Source organism: Rhinatrema bivittatum, chromosome 2, assembly GCF_901001135.1.
Source record: "Rhinatrema bivittatum chromosome 2, aRhiBiv1.1, whole genome shotgun sequence".
Lineage (NCBI taxonomy): Eukaryota > Metazoa > Chordata > Amphibia > Gymnophiona > Rhinatrematidae > Rhinatrema > Rhinatrema bivittatum.
The window spans coordinates 781,660,608-781,681,769 of record NC_042616.1 but is presented as its reverse complement, the minus strand read 5'-3'; the positions used below and the strand labels follow the sequence as shown (position 1 = coordinate 781,681,769).

At 42.3% G+C, this 21,162-nt stretch overlaps 1 protein-coding gene across 2 annotated transcripts in view; it reads left to right on the top strand.

The window, feature by feature from the left end:
• ZFAT (zinc finger and AT-hook domain containing) overlaps positions 1-21,162 on the top strand; it is a 466,784-nt gene that overhangs the window by 213,912 nt on the left and 231,710 nt on the right. For both annotated transcript variants that reach the window (XM_029592065.1, XM_029592066.1), the window contains exon 9: positions 18,354-18,503. In XM_029592065.1, coding sequence (XP_029447925.1) covers positions 18,354-18,503 — 150 coding nt within the window. The remainder of the gene's footprint in view (positions 1-18,353; positions 18,504-21,162) is intronic.

Sequence of the window (21,162 nt, the reverse complement as noted above, 5' to 3'; positions counted from 1 at the left end):
ATATGAAAGGAGAATGACGTGGCCAATGAAGCAGGTTCTGTTCTCAGGGGCTGCACAAAGGGTGGTCCGAGTGATGGATGCTGGAGGTTGAGGTTGAGAGAGGACCGAGTGAAGTAAGCTGGAGTTTGAGTGTAGTCCGAATGATGGATGGTAGAGATTGAGTGCGGTTCGAGTGAAGGAAGCTGGAGTTTGAGTGTAGTCCGAGTGATGGATGATAGAGATAGAGAGTAGTCCGAGTGAAGAAGCTGGAGGTTGAGTACGGTCCGAGTGATGGATGATAGAGATTGAGTGCGGTTCGAGTGAAGAAGCTGGAGGTTGAGTGTAGTCCGAGTGAAGAAGCTGGAGGTTGAGTGTAGTCCGAGTGAAGAAGCTGGAGGTTGAGTGTAGTCCGAGTGATGGATGATAGAGATAGAGTGTAGTCCGAGTGAAGAAGCTGGAGGTTGAGTGTAGTCCTATTGATGGATGCTGGAGGTTTGTTTGTTTATGGGTATCTGAAAGAGGAATGTGACGCAGAGAGGGTCCCTGGTCAAAAGGAGGGCGGGTGCATTTGCTTTGTAGTCGAGAGATTAGCAGCCGAAGGAGGGGATGGCTGAGGTTGAAGTCAGGAGATGAATATCCTTCTTACTTTTACCTTTTTTTTTTTTTTTTTTTTTTTTTTTTTTTTTTCCATACTCATGGTTCCATACTTTGAGCATCATCTGTATGCCCAATCTGTCTTATTACTTGGTTGATAATAAACTGCAGTTTTCTTTCTGCTGGACTCTCAAGCCCCAGCTGATTTTCAGTTGTCTTGGGCCTTTGCCTGTACCCTCTGGGTCCTAGGCTTACTGGTGCTACTCAGAAGCTCCGACTGTGTGTTTTTTGTGCTCTGTGGGCTTCTCGCCCCATGCTCGCATTATGCCCCAGCCTTTGGGCGCCTTGCTGCATAACAGGGTTTTTGTTTGTCTGTCATACCAGTCTTTTTGAGGTGAAATATCCAACTCGTTTTCCTCCTAGAGCCCTTACAGATTGGTTGCTTCACTGGAAAGGGGAAAAAGGGGGGGGGGGGTAGTAATGCTGGTACTTCTGCACTAAAGGGTTTCCCCAATTTTCCTACTTTTGGCAGCCTCTATCTTGGGATTCACCCATGTGTGAGGACTGCCATCCCGCTTGTCCTCAGAGAAAGCAGAGTTGCTTTCCTGTAACAGCATCTACAAAGTGGACTCTGTCCTCAAAAGCTCATGCTTTAATAAATTGGTTAGTCTATAAGGTGCCACTCAACTCCTGTCATTTTTATTGTAGCAGGTGTTCTCCGAGAACAGAAGGATGTCAGTCATCACAATACCCTCCCGCCTCTTCTGGAAGGTTTTTCCATGTGTCTGCTATATCATGGACTGAGAGACAGGGCGATGGCTACAATCGCACATGCTCAGTAGGGCATGCTGAAAGCTCTAGATTCTTTGAGATCAAAGTTTCGTGATGACTCCATGAGATGTCACCCATGTGTGAGGACTGACATCCTGCTGTCCTCAGAGAACACCTCTTATAGTTAAGCAACTGTTTTATGACAAATCTAGAACACTGTGAGGCAATAACCCAATTGTTCCCTATTTTCCTATGCAGGACCAGGCTAGATGCCTGTTCCACCTTAAATCTACTAAGCAGAGTAGGCTCTATGGGTGGGATCCTGCAGGGCAGGGCATAACCAGAGACTAGGGACTAAGAGCTGGGATCCAGGTGGGGATAACCAGACCAGGCCAGGTCTCTGGGAAGAAGGCAACTCCTGTATGCATCACTGAGCTTAGACTAAGTAACACTGTAAGTAAAGAGTGTACACTGACTGAGGAGAAGACAATCTATGGATACACATGTGTGAAAGAGTACTATTTTAAGAAGGCTGGAGTCAGTCTAGTTTGTCTCCAGGTCTGTGGGAATCGCCACTCGTTCCCAGAAATAGTGTCATGCATGGGATTATTTTCTAAGTAGTGCACAGAGAGAAAAAAAAATCCTACAAGAACATGTCTATGTGGAGTGCAGAGAATTATGAAGAAGACCCTTGGTTCTAAATGCCCAAGGGACCTATGGCCCATGGGGCCTGTGGCTTTAAAACTAAGTACAGAGCACAGGGAGTGCACGAGTTAAACGGTGGTTTATGAAAGTGTGTGGCAGAAGCTGCACTGAAGGAAAAAATAAAACACAAGGTTTTAAAGTTGAGATAGAGGAAATAATGTGTGGGCCTAGTTTCAGGGACAGCCAGGAAGTTTTATGGTTGAACCTGCTAAAGGGAGAAGCCCTGCTGGGGGAGAGAGACGGGGATTTAACAGTGATCAAGTTATTGCTGGTCAAGCAGGCTTTTTTTTTTTTTTTTTTACTTTTTTTGCCTTGAAAATAAAAGTTAAAGAATACTGGTGCAATAGGGCTGTGCTAAGCAGAGAGAGGCACTCTTCCAGCAAGCAAGCTACTCTTCAGGGAAGGTGTGCAGCCCCAAAATGGCAGCAGTCTGAGAGCATGAATGAAGGACACTGGCAGGCCCTGATCCAGAATCCCCAGGAGGTTACACGAAAGCCTAGCAAGGAGTGTGCAGGCCTGGGCTGAGCAAAAACTGAACCAGGAAGCATACTGGGCCGTCAGCTTCTATGTGGAGTGAAGTTTCATGACCTTGTCAAAAAGTGGCAACGCAGAATGCTCAGGAGGGGACACTACAGAATGGCAGCAACTGGTCACTCATATGGTCACCCTACTACTAGGTTTACCATACACCACACTAAGACCACTCCAAAATCTACAAAACACTGCTGTAAGAATTCTGACTGGTAAAAGTAAAAGAGACCACATCAACGAAACCCTAGCTGAACTACACTGGTTACCCATTGAGCAAAGAATACAGTACAAAATACTATGCACCATACATAAATTAATACATAACGAAAAAGCAGACTGGCTGAACACAGCCCTTCGCATACATGTCCCTCACAGAAACCTGAGATCAGCTAACAAAGCACTCCTACTATTCCTTCAGTCAAAACAGCAAGACTAACCCAAGTAAGGGAAAGGGCGCTATCCTTAGCAGGACCTGTACTATGGAACAACATGCCTTTAGAGATCAGATTACAAAGAGACATCAAAACCTTTAGAAAAAGTTTAAAAACATGGCTCTTTTTAAACAAGCTTATCACGAAGAGAATGGAGAATGGAATCCAGGGAAGTGTAGGGTGCAGACAGTAGAACATCCACACACATCACATTAATCAATATGTGTGTATTTTATTTTATTTTTCACTCACCACTAAAGGATAAGATACCATTATAAATCTATTCTTGTATTCAAAACTGATACAGATGGAAATGGACATGATTTATCACATTTACCAATTAATATTTATTATAAAACTGTTACCGAACCATTATGGCACCTGTTTAATTGATATAATTTGATACCTTTAGCAACATTAATTTATGTGCCTTACTGTAAACCATTGTGATGGTATCTATCCTAACGACGGTACAGAAAAGATTTTAAATAAATTAAATAAATAAATACAAGAAATTTCAGCAGAGATGACCCTGTGGGTGGAGGATCGGAAGCAAGTTACTAAAGAGAATGCTATGCTAGTGAGTGAGCTGAAAAAAACTACCAGCCTGCCAGAAGCAAGACCAGAGATTGGCGCTACAGGTAGTCCTTGTGAAGACCCTGTAGGGTGCCCATACATTATCAAGAATCCAGAAATATCTCCTTTGAGTAGCGTAGAGAAAGGGGGCTGTGAAGAACCCTGAGAGAGGAGTCACAGAGAGCCCTAAGGAGAGTGACATAGACTGCTCAGTGTTGAGAAGTGTGGAGTCTGTGCTACAGGCGGTCCGAATGAAGCCCCTTTATGGAGACCAAACACTAGCGGAAGCCTCAAAACAACTCCTATGAGAAGCCCAGAGGGAGAGGGCATGGAAAGGAAAGTGAGAAATGCCATGGAAAGCCCAGAGGGTGATGCTGTGGAGAGCCCAGTGAATGAGGCTGCAGAGGAGCCAGCAACCGATGTGGGCGAGTGGCCAATGAACAGAAGAGGAAACTATGGAGCGCCCAGAGGGAGGTGCTGCAGAGAACCTGGAGGAAGAGTCCACGGAGAGTCCAGAGGGGAGGCATTATGGAGACTCCAACAACTGAGGATTCAGAGGAATCAGGACTGTCCGTCTGTCCATGAAGCTTAACTAAAGGACACTGGGTGGTGGTTGTGATGCTGTTGCGGGTAACTCTAAGAGAAGGGGACTGGGAGGACTTGGTCTCTCCTGGATGGAATCCAGGAGGGGGTAGGGCGCTTGGCCCGACGGGTCCAATTTGAGGGGAGGAGTATGTGAGGCAGTGCCCCTAGTGCTCCCTTATTTACTTGTGCTGGACCAGGTTAGACGCCTGGTCCACCTTAAATCCACTAAGGAGAGTATGCTCTATGGGCGGGATCCTGCGGGGCAGGTGGGGCTCAGAGGGAGTAACCAGAGACTGGGGAATAAGAGCTGGGTTCCAGGTGGGGATGACCAGACCAGGCCAGGGCTCTGGGAGAAAGGCAGCTTCCGTATGCAACACTGTCCAAACACTGAGCTAAGGCAAAGCAACACACTGTAAGTGAGCAGTGCACACTGTCTGAGGAGAAGACAGTCTAAGGATGTGTATGTGTGAAGTTATAATAGGGTAGTTTTAAGAAGGCTGAGTCAGTCTGGTTTGTCTCCAGGCCTGTGGGAACCACTGCATGTTCCCACAAAGACGTTTAAGGAAGATTTGAAAGTTTCTTGTAAAATGTATTGTCTAGTGTTGCTGAATAAGTGGTGAGTGTTAAAATGTATTTTCAAGAGAATTCCACAAACTTTATAAGCCTGGGTAAACTGCCAACATCAGTTTAACTTTTTTTTTTTTAAACACTAAACTCTGTGTTGTTCCATTACTACAAAAAATAGAAGAAATGTATCAGCACTTATAAGATGTGCCTGGTGAAAATATTGATGATCATAAATACTGACGTACAGAACTTGTCATATATCTTACATCTGAGAATTGTCCATGCTGGAAATGATTTCTGTGCCTGTGGTGAAAGCAGGTTATAATTTTTCACTGAGGTAAGAGGTCACTTTGGAAAGACAGACAGATACACTGGACAGCAGGCATCATTGGTACAATCCATAAATTTAACTTGACGGGGTCCAAGTGAGGCTATAGGCAAATTTTCAGCATGAAAAATGTGTTTTTCTCAAACCCACAAAAAGTTTAGAATTGTGAGTTAATAATATTTAAACTTTATCTTAGACACATTTTAAAGCTTTCTTTTAATATAGTAACATAGTTAATGGCAGCAGGAAAAGATCATCTAGCACAGCCACTCTGCCCAGTTAATTTGCCACATTTCTAAAAGTACATCCCAGTTGTCTGCAAAATGTCTCCTTGTCCAGGGTGGTCTTGTTTTTGTCCTCCTTTGTATTTCACCATCTTGGGTAGAAAATCATATGAGATCCACACTTAGTTACCTCCAGCACCCACGTTTCCCATGCCTAACCACAAAGCTCTGTAATAATTTAAATAGTCAATAATAATAATGTGGCAATTGCCTAAACATGCCAGACACCCCCCCCCCCCCCCCCCCCGGTATGTGAGCATCTACGTTTGCACTAGGATTTCCAGTTATTACAGAACGTGCATCCTGCCAGACACTCCCAGCTGCTACTCAAGGCAGCCTGTCAAACAACTTGGCCATGTGGCTGGCGTCTTCACTTAAAACAGGACAAACCTGCTGGAGTACAAAGCAAGGAAAACCATAAAGTGAGTACCTCACAGAATTGGAAAAACTAAAAAAGATGTCACTAAAAGAAATGTTTCCTGTATATCTGGATCTGGCCTTCTGCCAACCTCCTAATATGAAGCAAAACATAGTAAACAGCAGGCTTCTAACAGAAATTCAGAAAGAAGAAAATAGCACATATCCGTGCAATGTACCACTCTGCAAAATATGTCAGTACATTATCACAGGACTTGGGAAAAACATTCAACATAACAGGGTCCTACTCATGCTTCTCCTCTGATTGGGTGTATATTGAATGAAAATGTGGAAAAGCATGCTACATTGGTAAGACAGGCCAGATGTTAAGTGCAAGAGTCAACTTATAAAGACCCATAGAGCCTGTAATGTGACACATTACAATCAAATTGCCTTCAACTATTTGTCATGGTTGAAGGCAATTTGACTGTAATGTGTCACATGGCTGTATGTGTAGCCCTAATTCAAGGATACTCCTTTGTTGTCCACCTTGAATGGGTTCTTAATCCTCAGAAAGGCAGGCTATAAAGCTCAAGTTAAATTTAATGAAATGATTAGATTTTATTTATTTAAAATCATTTTTATACCACATGCTCCCAAGGTCACAGCAGTTTACAATAGTAAAACTTACATATAAAATTAAAATAAAGCCAACATATTAGACAGAATCAAATTAAAATACATACAATATAGGAATTTGCCTATCCCCAGAGGGCTCACATTCTGAACTTCTACCTGAGGCAATGGAGGGTGAAGTGACTTGCCCAGGGTCACAAGGAGCAGCAGTGGGATTTGAACCTTGGATTCCTTGGTTCGTAACCAGCAGCTCTAACCACTAGACGACTCCTAGTGGCTAGAGCAGCAGGCTATGAACAGTAGAGGAGAAAAGCATAGGTAGGACTGACTTGCCTGGTGAACAGTTCACGAGGAGGGGTGTAGGGAGAGAGATAAGAGAAAAGGTGGTAAGGAGCTGCAGAACGAAGGCTCTTGTGTAGGTGAGCAAGAGGAACTTGAAGTGTATGCAGGAACGGATAGAGGAACATGCAGTGACTTCAGAAGAGGGGTTATATGGGTGTAGCCAGTTTGTCAAAAGATAAGTCTTGCAATGAAATTTTGGGTACATTATAGTGGATTTTGGATTAACTGTGAAGAATACACTGAAATCCTCAGCTTTAGTGTGCAGTAGCAGTCAAAAAAAAAAAAAAAAGCAAGTAGAATATTAGGAAATATTTGGAAAGAAATGGAGAATAAAATGGCAAATATTAAACTGTCTTTGCATCGATCTATGGTATGACTGCATCTTGAGTATTATATGTAGCTCAAAAAAAACAAACAAACACAATGAAAGAAAAACAAAAAAGGTACAGAGAAGGGCAACAAAAGTGATAAAGGAGATGAAGAAAAGCTGAACAGGTTAGGGCTGTTTAACTTGGAGAAGTGGCTGAGATGGGGCATGATAAATGTTTAGAAAATCATGTCTCTGGTGGAACAGGTAAATAGAAGATGGTTATTTACCTTTTACTAAGACTAGGGAACATCCCACGCAACACTTTAGAGAGTATATTTTTTTCAGTCAGAGCACTGTCAGCCTTTGGAATTTGTTGCCAAAGGAGGTGATCAAAGTATATAGCATTTGAAAGAGGTTTAAAAGGGGTTTTGACAGGTTTCTGGAAGAAAAGTTCGTAAACAGTTATTAGCCAGGTAGACTTGGAAAGCTGCTTCTTTTCCCTAGGAATGAGCAACGAGGAATGGATCTATTCTTTGAGATCTGCTATATATGTGCAACCTGCGTTGTCTACTGTCAAGACCCAGGATGCTGAGTTTGAGGGACCTTTGGTTTGACCCAGTATGGCATATCTTATGTTCTGGTGTCCCTTTTCAAAACTCCACTGTTATCCTAATCTTCAGTGAATACCAAACAAAAATGTTTATTTTGTAATATATTTAGTATTTATATGCTGCTATATGCGGCTTATGTAGGAACATCTAAAATGCACACTGGAGATGCGGAGTAAATAGTACACACATACACATGAATATGAATCCCAAAATAATGTGTGGCACAACAATATAAACTGTTCAATACATATATTAATTGCTTTATTTGTTTGAAGGCAAACAGGAAAAACATAAAAATAAAATAAAAGTTCTTGACTTGTTTTGTGTAAAAAAGACTTGCCGACAGACCAGCTCAAAACAAACTACATTCTTACCTGACAAGCTTCCTCATCCTTGAGTTTTCACATACTCCTATGCTGGCATTAAGCCACTTTTGAAACACTGTACTGAAATATTACTCTCACCCCTCATGGTCCCCTTTTGGCTGGTAGCTTCCCTCATAACGCTGACTCCAACCAAGATGTGAATGCTCGCCGCCCCCCCTGACGCAGCCTTGGTGCACAACACGGCCGTGTCGGGGTGTTTCTACCTTTTCAGAGGTTTAAACAAGTGTTCTTTCCTGTTAGCCTTCAAACAAATAAAACAATATATGTATTGAGCAGTTTATATTGTAGTGCCGCACATTATTTTGGGGACATCTAAAATCACATAAAACAAAACAAAATGACACAGTCACAGTATTACAGAAAAGAATGGAGCACATGTTTGGGAAAGCTGAGGTTGTAACAAATCCTAGTTAATTCCTGGACTCTGCCTAAATTCTGGCACTACCCAGACAACACGATGAAGGTTTCCTAAATAAGAAGGCCTTCAATAGCTTTTAAAGTTCTGTGAGGGAGCATGTAAGGAACTCCCTCAGAACACTTTAAAGGACCGGGTATAGCTATCTGTACCGGTCCTCCTTAAGTCCCAGCCCAGCAAGGGATTCTGAGACTGGGTGAAGCACTGCAAGCAGGGATAAGAGGCCAGGGCCAGAAGGATGAGAGAGGCCCAGGGAGAGAGAGAACTTTTTTGTTGAAGTGCTCAAACCAGCTATCTGTTTGTTTATTATTGCTTAATAAAGATACTTATAAAGATTGTTGCCAGAGTCCAGCCTGGGGTCTGTTCTCTGGCTAGTCTTGATAGCTCGATATCATGAATGGTGGCAGAAGTAGGATTGCTTGCCTAAGCAGGAAGCATAGGCAAAACCCACAACCACAGCAGAAAAACAACTCCTACAAAGTTCTAGGTTTTTTTCTCTCTCCTTGGACCTCCCAAGTTTGTCTCTCCTAACTGAAGTTACAGCAGACTAAGGGGAGTAACCCTGCCTGCACAGTCAGGGGTCAGGAGTGAGTCAGAACTGAAGAGGCCAGCAGGTTTTTGTTTTGTTTTTTGTTTGTTTTTTTTCTTACTCTCCTGTTGAAGAGCTACCCAGTGGGGAAGTGGCTCAGAAAGCAGGGAAGATGGAGCAAGTGGTCCAGATCTTTGCTACAGAATAGCAGCAATTGCAGAACATCATACAGACACAACTTGACCAGCAGCAGGCACTGTGAAAACAACTTGTGCAGCAAAACAGTGTTCTGGTAGCACAGGCCCTGCAGACCGCTGTGTCCAGTTTAACCCAGGCGAATCCATTACCTTACATCCTGTTTAAAATGAAGGCAGGCGAAACTCCAGAGGTCTTTCCTGAGACACTTTGAGAGGACCGCCCGCTTTTCTGCTTGGCCCGAAGCCAATTGGAATACGTACTTAACTAACTTACAGGCAGAAATCAAGCGGCTTTCCAAGCAGTCAACCCAGATGCAGCAGCTACCTATATGGACGTCAAGGCTGCTGTCCTAGAAAGAGCAGAGTATACCTCATAAATATACTGGCAGCAGTTTCAACGGGGATTCCTGCATCCCGGGGAGAACCTCCAAAGTTTTTGTTTCATCACCTGAAGGATGGCAGCTGGAAGTGGCTACAGCTGGACGCAAAGACTGGTCTCGAAGTAGCCTGACAGGCTGAAACAATTCTAAGATGGACTTGACCAGCCTATGCAAAATTGGGTCTGCCAGCACACAGGGCTCACATTGGAAAGAGCTCTAGAAATGGCAGACGCCATACACTTGGAGGTAGATCTTAAGTAAGTACGCCGGATTTTATAAGATACGCGCATATCTTATAAAATCCGGGGTCGACGTGCGCAAGGCTGCGCAAAATCGGCAGCCTGCACGCGCCGAGCCGCGCAGCCTGCCTCCGTTCCCTCCGCGTCCCCCCACCTTCCCCTATCTACCCCATCCCCCAGCCCTACCTAAATCCTCCCCCCTACCTTTGCTGTGCAAATTACGCCTGCCGCCTTGGCATCCCCCGGCACAGGCCGCAGTGCTGGGAGACTTGGGACCGCCCCCCCGGCCCACCCCCGAACCATCGCCACGCCCCCGGACATGCCCCCTCCCGCCCCTTTTACAAAGCCCCGGGACTTACGCACGTGAAAATCCGGCAGGATTTACGCTCACAGGGCTTTTAAAATCTAGCCCTTGGTGTAGTTAATGCCCATTGTGGTAAAGAGGCTAGAAAAACAACCTGCACAAACTTCCTGGCGAAACACACAGTGAAGCTTCCCTACAAATACCCACAGAAGTGGAGTGCTCATCTTCTGTACCAAGAACACAGGACACAGTCTCTTCCACGAGCTTTAACTGTAGTTGGAGAGGGCATGTTGCAAGGGTCTGCCATTTTGAGGGGCCTGAATTTATGGATGTCAGCTTAATGACCAGGCCAGCACTATAGACTGTAAAGTCTGAATATAAAGAAAAACTCCAAGGCAGGAAAAATCCTCACCCTGGAAGAAGAAAAGTACCTCAGGGAGTTCAAATCTTCCCAAGAATAAAACTCTGGACAATTTTTCCTTCTGTGCCCTTTTTGCAGGGAAAGGTCAATAGGAGAACCGCTGCCCATTTAGAAAGCCTGAAAATAGAGCCCTCAAGGAGAATGATTAAAGGCAAAGATGAACCCACACAGCATTCCCTTTTTGTAAAGTGCTGGACCATAATGTCAAAGAATGTCCATGGTTAGATGACACGGAGTGTGAACAAAAGCTGGAGGAACAGCACAAGAAAGAGAAGGGGGTAATAACAGAACCCCAGAATGAGAATAAAAAATGGGAGGAAGAGTGGGCAAACCTGTTCACAAAGCTACAAAATCGTAGTTTAATGGATATCCCTCATCAGCGTCGCAAGAAGTTCATGATCCAGGTGAAACATGATGAAGTCTCTACCTAAGCATTGGTGGATTCAGGGTCTGGCAAGACTCATTCATGAGGACTCCTCAGAAAAAAAAAAAGTACATCAATCAGAAGAAAATGGGGAATAAACAGGAATACCCAATCATTCAGGTTCTGCTAACAAGCCATTATGGAACTGAAGTCCTTCCTGAGCTGCTGTACACAGTTATTCTGGGATGCACTTGTCCCCAGTTTGACCCTGTGGGCCCAGCTCACAGGGAATCAGGGTAGCTCACCCAGGGGTGGGGCACTGGTGAGGAAGAGCCAGGAAATCACCTGGGTGTGACTGAGGGCCTGACCTGACAAGGCTGAGCTGAGAGGGAGAGTATGTGAGGGAGCATGTAAGGAATGCCCTCAGAAAATCTTAAAGGATCAGGTACAGCTATCTGTACGAGTCCTTACGTCCCATCCCAGCAAGGGATTCTGGGACAGGGTGGAGCACTGCAAGTGGAGTTCAGAGTCTAGGGCCAGAGGGATGAGGGAGGCCCAGGGAGAGAGAGAGAAGCCTCGAGAATACGAACTGTAAGTTACAATTGTTTTGTTGAAGTGCGCAAACCAACCGTTTTGTTTATTATTGCTTAACAAAAGATAATTATAATTATTGGTGCCAGAGTCCAGCCTGGAGTCTGTTCTCTGGCTAGTCCTGTCTGCTTGGCATCACAAGGTCTTAATACATATTTCTATCTGCTTTTCCTGGTCTTCCTCTACACATTTCTCTCTCCTCCTAATCTCAGTCTTGCCTCTGGTCTTCCTCTTTTCACTGAGATAATTGAAAAAAAGTTTTGTCTCCTTATTTTTCTTTCTTGAATTTCCTTTTCTTCCACTCATGCCTCAACCTTATTTCCCTACTTTCAGCATGACTGTAGTCTTCCTTGTGTTCTTTCTGTGAACGTCTCTATGAATACTAATCATTTTACCCTGACTTTCCCAGACTTTTCTTTTGAAAACCAATTACTTTATATCCTCATTCAGTTTACTTTCTTAGGAAAGATTTGTTTTTTCTTCTCTTCCTTTAAGTTTAGATCACTTTTCCTTCACTCTACTTATATCCTCCCAGCTTGCCAGTACCTTCTTAAAATACTTTCTCATGTAACTAAATTCAGTGTTTTTGAATTTCAAGACTTTTGAGTTTTGAGTGAGTCCTCATCATCTTGGCTGCTATATCAAGCTGTGCCATCTGATGGTCACTGGTGCTCAGGTTAGGTGCCTACCAGGATATTAGAAACCCTCTCTCCATTCAAAGAGGTTAAATGTAGTATTGCTTCCTCCGTGGGTTCCATTATTCCCTGTGTGAGGAGGTAGACAAGATACTCCAATCCACATCGGATAGATTAACATAGTCCACCAACACCAACTCCCCCTTTCCCACCTTTTGGATGTCTTCAATCAGACCTCTGTCCTTTTCTGGCACAGTGCTTTCTCCCTCCTTCATGCCTCTTGCATATCAGTAGCTTGGATATTATTTTGTTAAAGGGCAGCTACTCCTTTTCTGCCATCCCTGTGTTTTAAGAATGTTTCTGGAATATAAGTGATAAAACGTGTAATTAGCAGTACCTGATACATGGTTCTTATCACAAGGAGGCTTGCTCAGAGCATAAAAACAAAACAAATCCCTTCAGGGAATAGTTTAAGTCCCCCATTTTTTTCAGTATTGTAGGGATTGTCCTAGCATTAAGTGGTGAAGAGCACAGGACAGAGTTTGCTTACCGAATTACAAGACGATGCATGCAGAGCAGAGTTTGCCAGTGGCAGCATGCAGTAGGACATTCTAATCTTTGCTCTACATACTAAAAACAGTTCTGGGAATATACGATAAAGATATCAGTCACATTCACAATGTTGTTTTAATTCTGTATTTATCCTTTGTGATCTGTGAAATACCACTGACAGAACGTATTCTCTTGAGAGAAATGTTTGTGAAGGTCAGCAAAGACTTTCATATGCATCTGTTAATAAGAAAAATATATTGCAATTATAGCATTTTCAGAACTAAATACTAGTGATAAAATACTGCTTGCTGACTTATGTACTTAAGGGTCCAATCACTAATGGGAATGCTTGGAAAAATACTGAGTATGCACAAACATCAATATTAGAATACTATTCAGTAAGCTAATTAAATGCAAACTGTGCATGTTAAAAGGTCGTGCTAAATGGATTGCAGGCCTTTTAACAGCTGTGCATTCTGCATCTTTATATACCTTGCACTATGACTCAAAGTGAAAGAACTCATTAGCAAGGGGGAGCCTACCTCTCCAAACATCTAAGTTGGGTCTCTGAGCCCCATTAACCACAAACAGCCATAAGATTATTTCCTTTCAGCACGGAGTTCTTGGGGGAGATAAGTTTGGGGTTCAGAAGGTTGGGAGGAGGGGCCTTGATACTAGAGGTTAAGGAAATAAGGAAGACTCCGGAAGGCATTTTTTTATTGTTGAGGGGAAGAAAAAGAAAGATTGGGCAACATGAAGTTATTTGTGATTGTTGAGGGAGAGATTGAGGACAGCAGGAGAGGGGCAGAGGTGAGTTCATTATAGAGAAGGGGAAATTTGGGGTGAGAACACCAAAGATGCTTTATCTCTTCACCCATTCCTCACCATAATTTTTTCCAAATTATCTAGGCTTAAAACTAAAATCATTATTGGCCCATGAACATAAAAACATAAGAAATTACTATACTAGGTCAGACCAAGGGTCCATCAAGCCCAGCATGCTGTTTTCCAACAGTGGCCAATCCAAGCTACAAGTACCTGGCGAGTACCAAAGCTCTAAGTAGATCCCATGCTACTGATGCCAGTAATAGCCGTGGCTTTTCTCTAAGACAAGTTGATTAATAGCAGTTAATGGGCTTCTCCAAGAACTTATCCAAACCTTTTTTAAACACAGCTACACTAACTGCATCCTCTGGCAACAAATTCCAGAGCTTAATTGTGCGTTGAGTGAAAACATTTTCTCCAATTAGTTTTAAATGTGCCTCTTGCTAACATCATGAAGTGCCCCCTAGTCCTTCTATTATCCGAAAGATTAAATAACCGATTCACATTTACCCATTCTAGACCTCTCATGATTTTAAAGACCTCTATCATATCCCGCCTCAGCCGTCTCTTCTCCAAGCTGAACATCCCTAACCTCTTCAGCCTTTCCTCATAGGGGAGCTGTTCCATCCCCTTTATCGTTTTGGTCACCCTTTTATGAACCTTCTCCATCGAAACTATATAATTTTTGAGATGCGGCGACCAGAATTGTTCACAGTACTCGAGGTGCGGTCTCACCATGGAGCGATATAGAGGCATTATGACATTTTCCGTTTTATTAACCATTCCTTTCCTAATAATTCATAGCATTCTGTTTGCTTTTTTGACTGCCACAGCGCACTGAGCTGATGATTTCAATGTATTATCTACTATGACGAGTAGATCTTTTTCCTGGGTGATAGCTCCTAATATGGAACCTTACATCGTATAACTACGGCATGGATTATTTTTCCCTGTATGCATCACCTGCTATTAATCAACCCGTATATGCATCAACTGCTATTATTATTTTTCCCTATATGCTATTATTATTTTTCCCTATATGCATCAACTGCTATTAATCAACTTCACATTTTATTTATTTATTTATTTCGGATTTTTATATACCGGCATTCGAGATAGCAATCACATCATGCTGGTTCACATAGAACAGGGGTGCAAAGTAAAACATTAACTATAACAATGGTGCGGAAAAAGGCAGTTACATTTAACAGGGAGACTAGAACTTGGCGAAGAAGGAAGAGAAAGGACAGATTATTAATTCAAAATAGGCTAATGATAGTGGATGGAGTTGAGGAATGACGTTGAGGTGTTAAATCAATTGGAGTCCGGGAATGCTTGTAAGAATATCCAGGTCTTTAGTCTTTTTTTGAAGGTTGATAAGCATGGGAGGAGGAATTTTTTTTTTTTGAAGGTTTTTTTTTTCAAAAAAAGGTTTGAAGAACCTTTTTTTGAAGGTTGATAAACATGGGAGGAGGAATAACCTAGTGGTTAGAGCAGTGGACTATGAACCAGGAGACTATGAACCAGGAGACCTTGTGACCTTGGGCAAGTCATTTTAGATGTGGTTAGTGCAGTTAATATAGCTGTGTTTAAAAAAGGATTGGATAAGTTCTTGGAGGAGAAGCCCATTACCTGCTATTAAGTTCACTTAGAGAATAGCCACTGCCATTAGCATTGGTAACATGGAATAGACTTAGTTTTTGGGTACTTGCCAGGTTCTTATGGCCTGGATTGGCCACTGTTGGAAACAGGATGCTGGGCTTGATGGACCCTTGGTCTGACCCAGTATGGCATTTTCTTATGTTCTTACCTAGCAATTTTCCCACATTACATTTAATCTGCCATTTGGATCCCAATCTTCCAGACTTGCAAGGTCCTCTTGCAGTTTATTACAATCTGCTTATGATTTAACTACTCTGAATAATTGTGTATCATCCACAAATTTGATAACCTCACTCATCATATTCCTTTCCAGATCACTGTTTACTCTTCCACTGAGAAAATTGCCCATTTAATCCTACTCTGTTTCCTGTCTTTTAACCAGTTTGTAATCTACGAAAGGACATCTCCTCCTATCCCATGACTTTTCAGTTTTCTTAGAAGCCTCTCATGAGGGACTTTGTCAAACACTGTCTGTAAATCCAAATACACTACATCTACTGCTTCCCTTTATCCACATGTTTATTAACTCCTTAAAAAAAAAAGAAGTAGATTTGTGAGGCAAGACTTGCCTTGGGTAAATCCATGCTGACTGTGTTTCGTTAAACCATGTCTTTCTATATGCTCTGTGATTTTGATCTTTAGAATAGTTTCCACTATTTTTCCCGGCACAGAAGTCAGGCTCACTGGTCTATAGTTTCCTGGATCTCCCCTGGAGCCCTGTTTAAATATTGGGGTTACATTGGCCACCCTCTAGTCTTCAGATACAATGGATGATTTTAATGATAGTTTACAAATTTTAACTATTAGATCTGAAATTTCATTTTTTTTCCTTCAGTACCCTAGGATGCATTCAGTCCGGTCCAGGTGATTTGCTACTCTTTTAGTTTGTCAATCTGGCCTACTACATCTTCCAGGTTCACAGTGATTTGGTTCAGTTCAACTGAATCATCACCCTTGAAAACCATGTCCATTATTATCTCTTCAGCATCCTCAGTAAACACAGATGCAAAGATTTCATGTAGTCTTTCTGCAATGGCCTTCTCTTCCTTAAGAGCCCCTTTAACCCCTCAGTCCTCTAATGGTCCAACCGTCTCCCTCACAGGTTTCCTGCTTCGGATATATTTTTAAAAGTTTTTATTATGAGTTTTTGCCTCTACGGCCAACTTCATTTTAAATTATCTCTCAGCCTGCCTTATCAGTGTTTCACACTTAACTTGACAATGCTTATGCATTTTCCTATTTCTTCAGATGGCTCAGTCTTCAAATTTTTGAAGGATGCTTTTGAAAGTACTCTATTTCACCTCACCTTTTAACCATGCCGGTAATCATTTTGCCTTTCTCCCTCCTTTCTTAATGCATCAAATACATCTGGACTGCACTTCTATAAGACTGTTGTACACTTTTAAGCTTTGCAGCTGCACCTTTCAGTTTTTTCTATTTTCCTCATTTTATCAAAGTTTCTCTTTTGAAAATTTAGGGGTAGATTTTTAAAGGTGTGCGCACACATAGAGGTGCCGATTTTTATAACATTTGTGCGTTGGTGCGCGCATGTTATAAAATCCGAGGGCCACGCGCACATGCATGCCAGATTTTATAATCTGCGTGCTCAATTTTCGCTCGGCAGCGCATCCCGGCCTTCCCTGGTTCCCTCCCAGTCTGCGCCAATTGGGAGGGAGCTTCCCTACCCTCCTACCTAACCTCCCTTCCCCTCTAGTACCCACCCCCTAAACCCTTTCTCCTACCTTTTTATTTTTTTTATTTTGTTGCTTATTGCTCCGTTGGAACAGAAGCAACTTGCGCGCAGCGGCAAATGGCCACTGTACTGGCCACCTCCAGCCCTGCCCCTCTCTGCCCCTCCAGACCGCCTCTTTCCTTTTGCCTGACATTTCTGTGCGGAGCCGGGCCCCTTTGAAAATGCACACCACATTATTACTGCTCTGCCAAATTGGTTAGCTTCCCTGATCTCTCTTAGCATTTCATCATCTGCTGATCATTTTGGCCAGGTGGACCCAGCACACATGGGATTTCTACCCATATAGATTTTACTGAGCATTTAGTCTCTTGTATGATCTTTATCCTGTTGGACTCTATACCCTCCTGGACATCATTGTGATATAATTTGTACCCTAATATAGCACTGTCCCTTTGGTTATCCTCCTTTCACCATGTCTCTGAGATGCCAATTATGTCTATCTCATCATTCACTGCTATTAGATCAGTGTTTTGCATTGCACATGATCCATAGATTCGAACCATTTTATGGAAATCTGATTTTACTGTTGTCTTCGGTGCTCTTGTATTATCCCAGATTGACTAATCTAATACACTATATTCTGAAATAGCAGAAGTCACCATGAGGAGATTGCAACAATTACAAAATACTGTAGCTTGGGTTATTTTCAGGATATCAAAATTTGACCACCACTTGCTTCCGGTAAGAACTAGGATTATTTTTAATATCTTATGTCTCACATATAGGGCATTAAATAGAGGAGTTCCATATTATTTGAATAATCTTAATAGTTCCATACCAATCTACAAGATCTTTAAGATCATCTTAACTAGAGTTACTAAAATTGCCTGCTCCTCAAGAAATTTGTTTAGAACACACTAGATGGACTTGCTTTCAGTATCAAGTTCCTTTGCATTGGAACTCACTTCCATTTGATCTATGAATGGAGAAAAACTATCTCAAATTTCAGAAACTAATTAAAGCCTGGCTATTTTCTAAGGTCTTTGATTAGGTCTTACTTTCTAACTTTATCTGGTATGTTTTTAATTTAAATTTTTTTTTATAGATTTATTTGTTGCATTTTATTTGTTGGGATGACCATTTTAGGATTTGTGGTGTTATCATTTTATTGTTTTGTACTGATTGTATGTACTTATTTATTTGTACAGTTATGATTATCAGAAAAACAGTTTACAAAATAATTTGTTGGTTCTGCTGGCTATATTTTCCAGGGCCCAGTGGACTAGGTAAATTTAGTGCTTGCTACAAAATAAGGTGGTGATAGTTAATGAGCACATTATTGCACTATGTTAATATTTTATCATGCTTGTGCATGCTAATTTTTAATGTTTATGTATATGTCCAGTTTAGCAATTCATTCAATTAGTGAATCGGCTGCTATTTATCATGAGCATGGGCATGCTTTTAGCATCCTTTACAGTCTTAGTCTCATAGTATGTGGCTTTTTATGTAAACTTACTCCATCTGATATCTTTTTCCTTCTTTATTTTTAGAGGTCTCCATGAGCACCATCTCTGAGGTTCTTGGCAGGAGGGTTCAGCTGAAAGGACTCATAGGAAAAAGAGCAGTGAAATGCCCTTATTGTGAATTCTATTTTATGAAGAATGGATCAGATCTCCAGCGTCATATTTGGGCTCATGAAGGTAATTTTTTACACCCAAATAATTTCTTGGTACTAACCTGATTTAGCTTTTATTTAGTTATGTATATGCTGTTTTGTCACAGCTTCCCAGCAGTTCTGAGCATTATCTCAACACAAGAAGTTTATCAGTTCACTGTACAAGGAGTAAAGTCCTTTAATGGTGCTGGTACAGAACATGTTTTCAGAGCTTTTTTTGGAAAACTTAAAGATCCTTCTGAGCATGCATATCATGCCTCAGTTCATTGTTTTACGTGGACAGCATTGGAAAATAATGTTTACAATATTTTCTAGCTGGAGAGCTATCTTTCTCTCTCTTTCATTGTACCTACATGAGGGTTTTTGACTCAAGTTTTTCAAAATTTTACTTTAACCCAGATTTTAAACACCCTGCATGCGTAAAATGTGGGCTTTATGCAAGTGGCTGGGCCTTGCGCGCGCCGAGCCAATTTTCGAAGGGGCCTGGCCATGCGTGTAAAGCCTGGTATGCACACAAGTGCCAGGCTTCTTTGAAGGGGTGGGCCGGGGGTGGGCGTGTTCTGGGAGGGGTAGGGCAGGGGGCGGGCTGGCGCCTGCAACTTACTTCAGCTCAGAAGCTGAAGTAAGTTGCAAAACAAAGAAAAATACCAAAGAAAGGTAAGGTTTAGAGGGTGGGGAGGCGAGGGGAAAGAGGGGAGGGAATATGGGTAGGGAACTGGGTAAGGCCGGAATGCATTGCAGCGTGGAAATTGCTAAAGTACCCTCCCTGCACGCGCTGCTCGCACATACGCACACAGATTATAAAATCCAGCGCACATGTGCGCACGGCCCAAAGATTTTCTAATGTATGTGCTAACGCGTGCATGGTAAAAAAAAAAAAAAAAAAAAAAATCAGCGCGTCCATGTGGGCACACCGGGAAGCACGCAAAGTGGAAAATCTACCGCTTTTCTTTTATCCATTCCTTTCAATAGGACCGCTTAGACTGCAGTTTCTAATAGGCCTTTTTATCTTGTTTAGAATATCATCTTTTGAGGAAAATGTCTCCCTTTGGTTTTTCATCATAGCAGAAAAGACCAGTGGCTTCAGGTTTTGCCCAGACTGCAGGCAGAAGATATCCATAAATTACCATCACAAGACCTGTTACAATGCCTGAGCTATGATCATGATTTAGTTTATTCCTGCATCTCCTCTAGGATGTCAGCAAATCCATCAACATAAAATGAAACTGCTGTTTCATCTTGGAAATTTGTAGAAGTCCTGGTCCACTGAATCTCCATCAAAGACAAACAAGAAGCATAAGGATTATTTTTTATTTAACACTTTTCTATACCGACCTTCATGAAAAAATTTCATATCAGATCGGTTTACATGTAACAAAGGGTATAACTTAAACAAGAACAATTCACTAGAAGCGGAAGTTACATATAACAAGGGTAGTTAACTTGGAGGCTAGGCTAGTCAGAGGTATAGGACAGTGTAACTGAAGAGAACTAGAAAAGGCAATGAAACAAAAGAAACGGCGGCTTAATTATAATGTCTAAACATAGCGGGGCGTTAGCCGGTAAAGCAGAGTCCTGTCCGGTTGACAATTAATGGCTTAGAAAGTTAGGGGAAGGCCTGGAGGAAGAGCCAGGTCTTAAGTTTTTTGCGGAAAGTTCGAAGGCAAGGTTCTAGTATGAGGTCAGTGGGCATATTGTTCCAGATAGTTGGACCTGCCGTAGAGAATGCTCGTTCTTTGGTGTATGATAGTCGCGTGGCTTTTGTTGGGGGAACTTGCAGGGTACCTTTGTACGCTTCTCTTATAGGTCTTGAGGATGAATATAATTTGAGAGGAATCTGGAGGTCTAGTTGTTGCTGATTGTATATGGTTTTATGAATTGTGGTGAGGGCCTTGTGCATTATTCTATATTTTATTGGCAGCCAGTGAAGGTTCCGTAGTATGGGAGTGATGTGCGAACCTCTGTTGGTGTTGGTTAGGATTCTGGCTGCCGAATTCTGGAGCATCTGTAATGGTTTGATGGAGGAGAAAGGGAGTCAGAGAAGAAGAGCGTTGCAGTAATCTGTTTTGGAAAAGAGCGTGGTTTGGAGGCCGGTCCTAAAGTCCTGGAAATGGAGGAGAGGTTTGAGCCTTTTCATAACTTGGAGTCTATAGAAACAATCCTTGGCGGTGTTGATGGATTTCTTTAGATTCAGGTGGTTATCGAGGATGACTCCTAGGTCCCTTACTTGTGAAATCTGGGTGTTGGATGATGTCTGATGGGTTAGGGCTGAGTGGTCGGGGGAAATGAGAAGTAGTTCTGTCTTAAATGCATTGAGGACTAGGTTATGAAGCTGAACCAACTACCAGAGGCAAGGAGATTCTGAACAGTACATCGATTGCTTTGGCACTGAAACCTAAAGTTAGACTCAAAAATCGAGACAGATCTTGCTGTACCAGCTCATGCCAAGAATCAGTCTTTGAATACTCTAACATGGAGCCAGTGAGAAATGGCTCTGAGAGCTTATTAAGAACATGCCATACTGGGTCAGACCAAGGGTCCATCAGACCCAGCATCCTGTTTCCAACAGTGGCCAATCCAGGCCATAAGAACCTTGCAAGTACCCAAAACCTAAGTCTATTCCATGTTACCATTGCTAGTAATAGCAGTGGCTATTTTCTAAGTCTACTTAATTAATAGCAGGT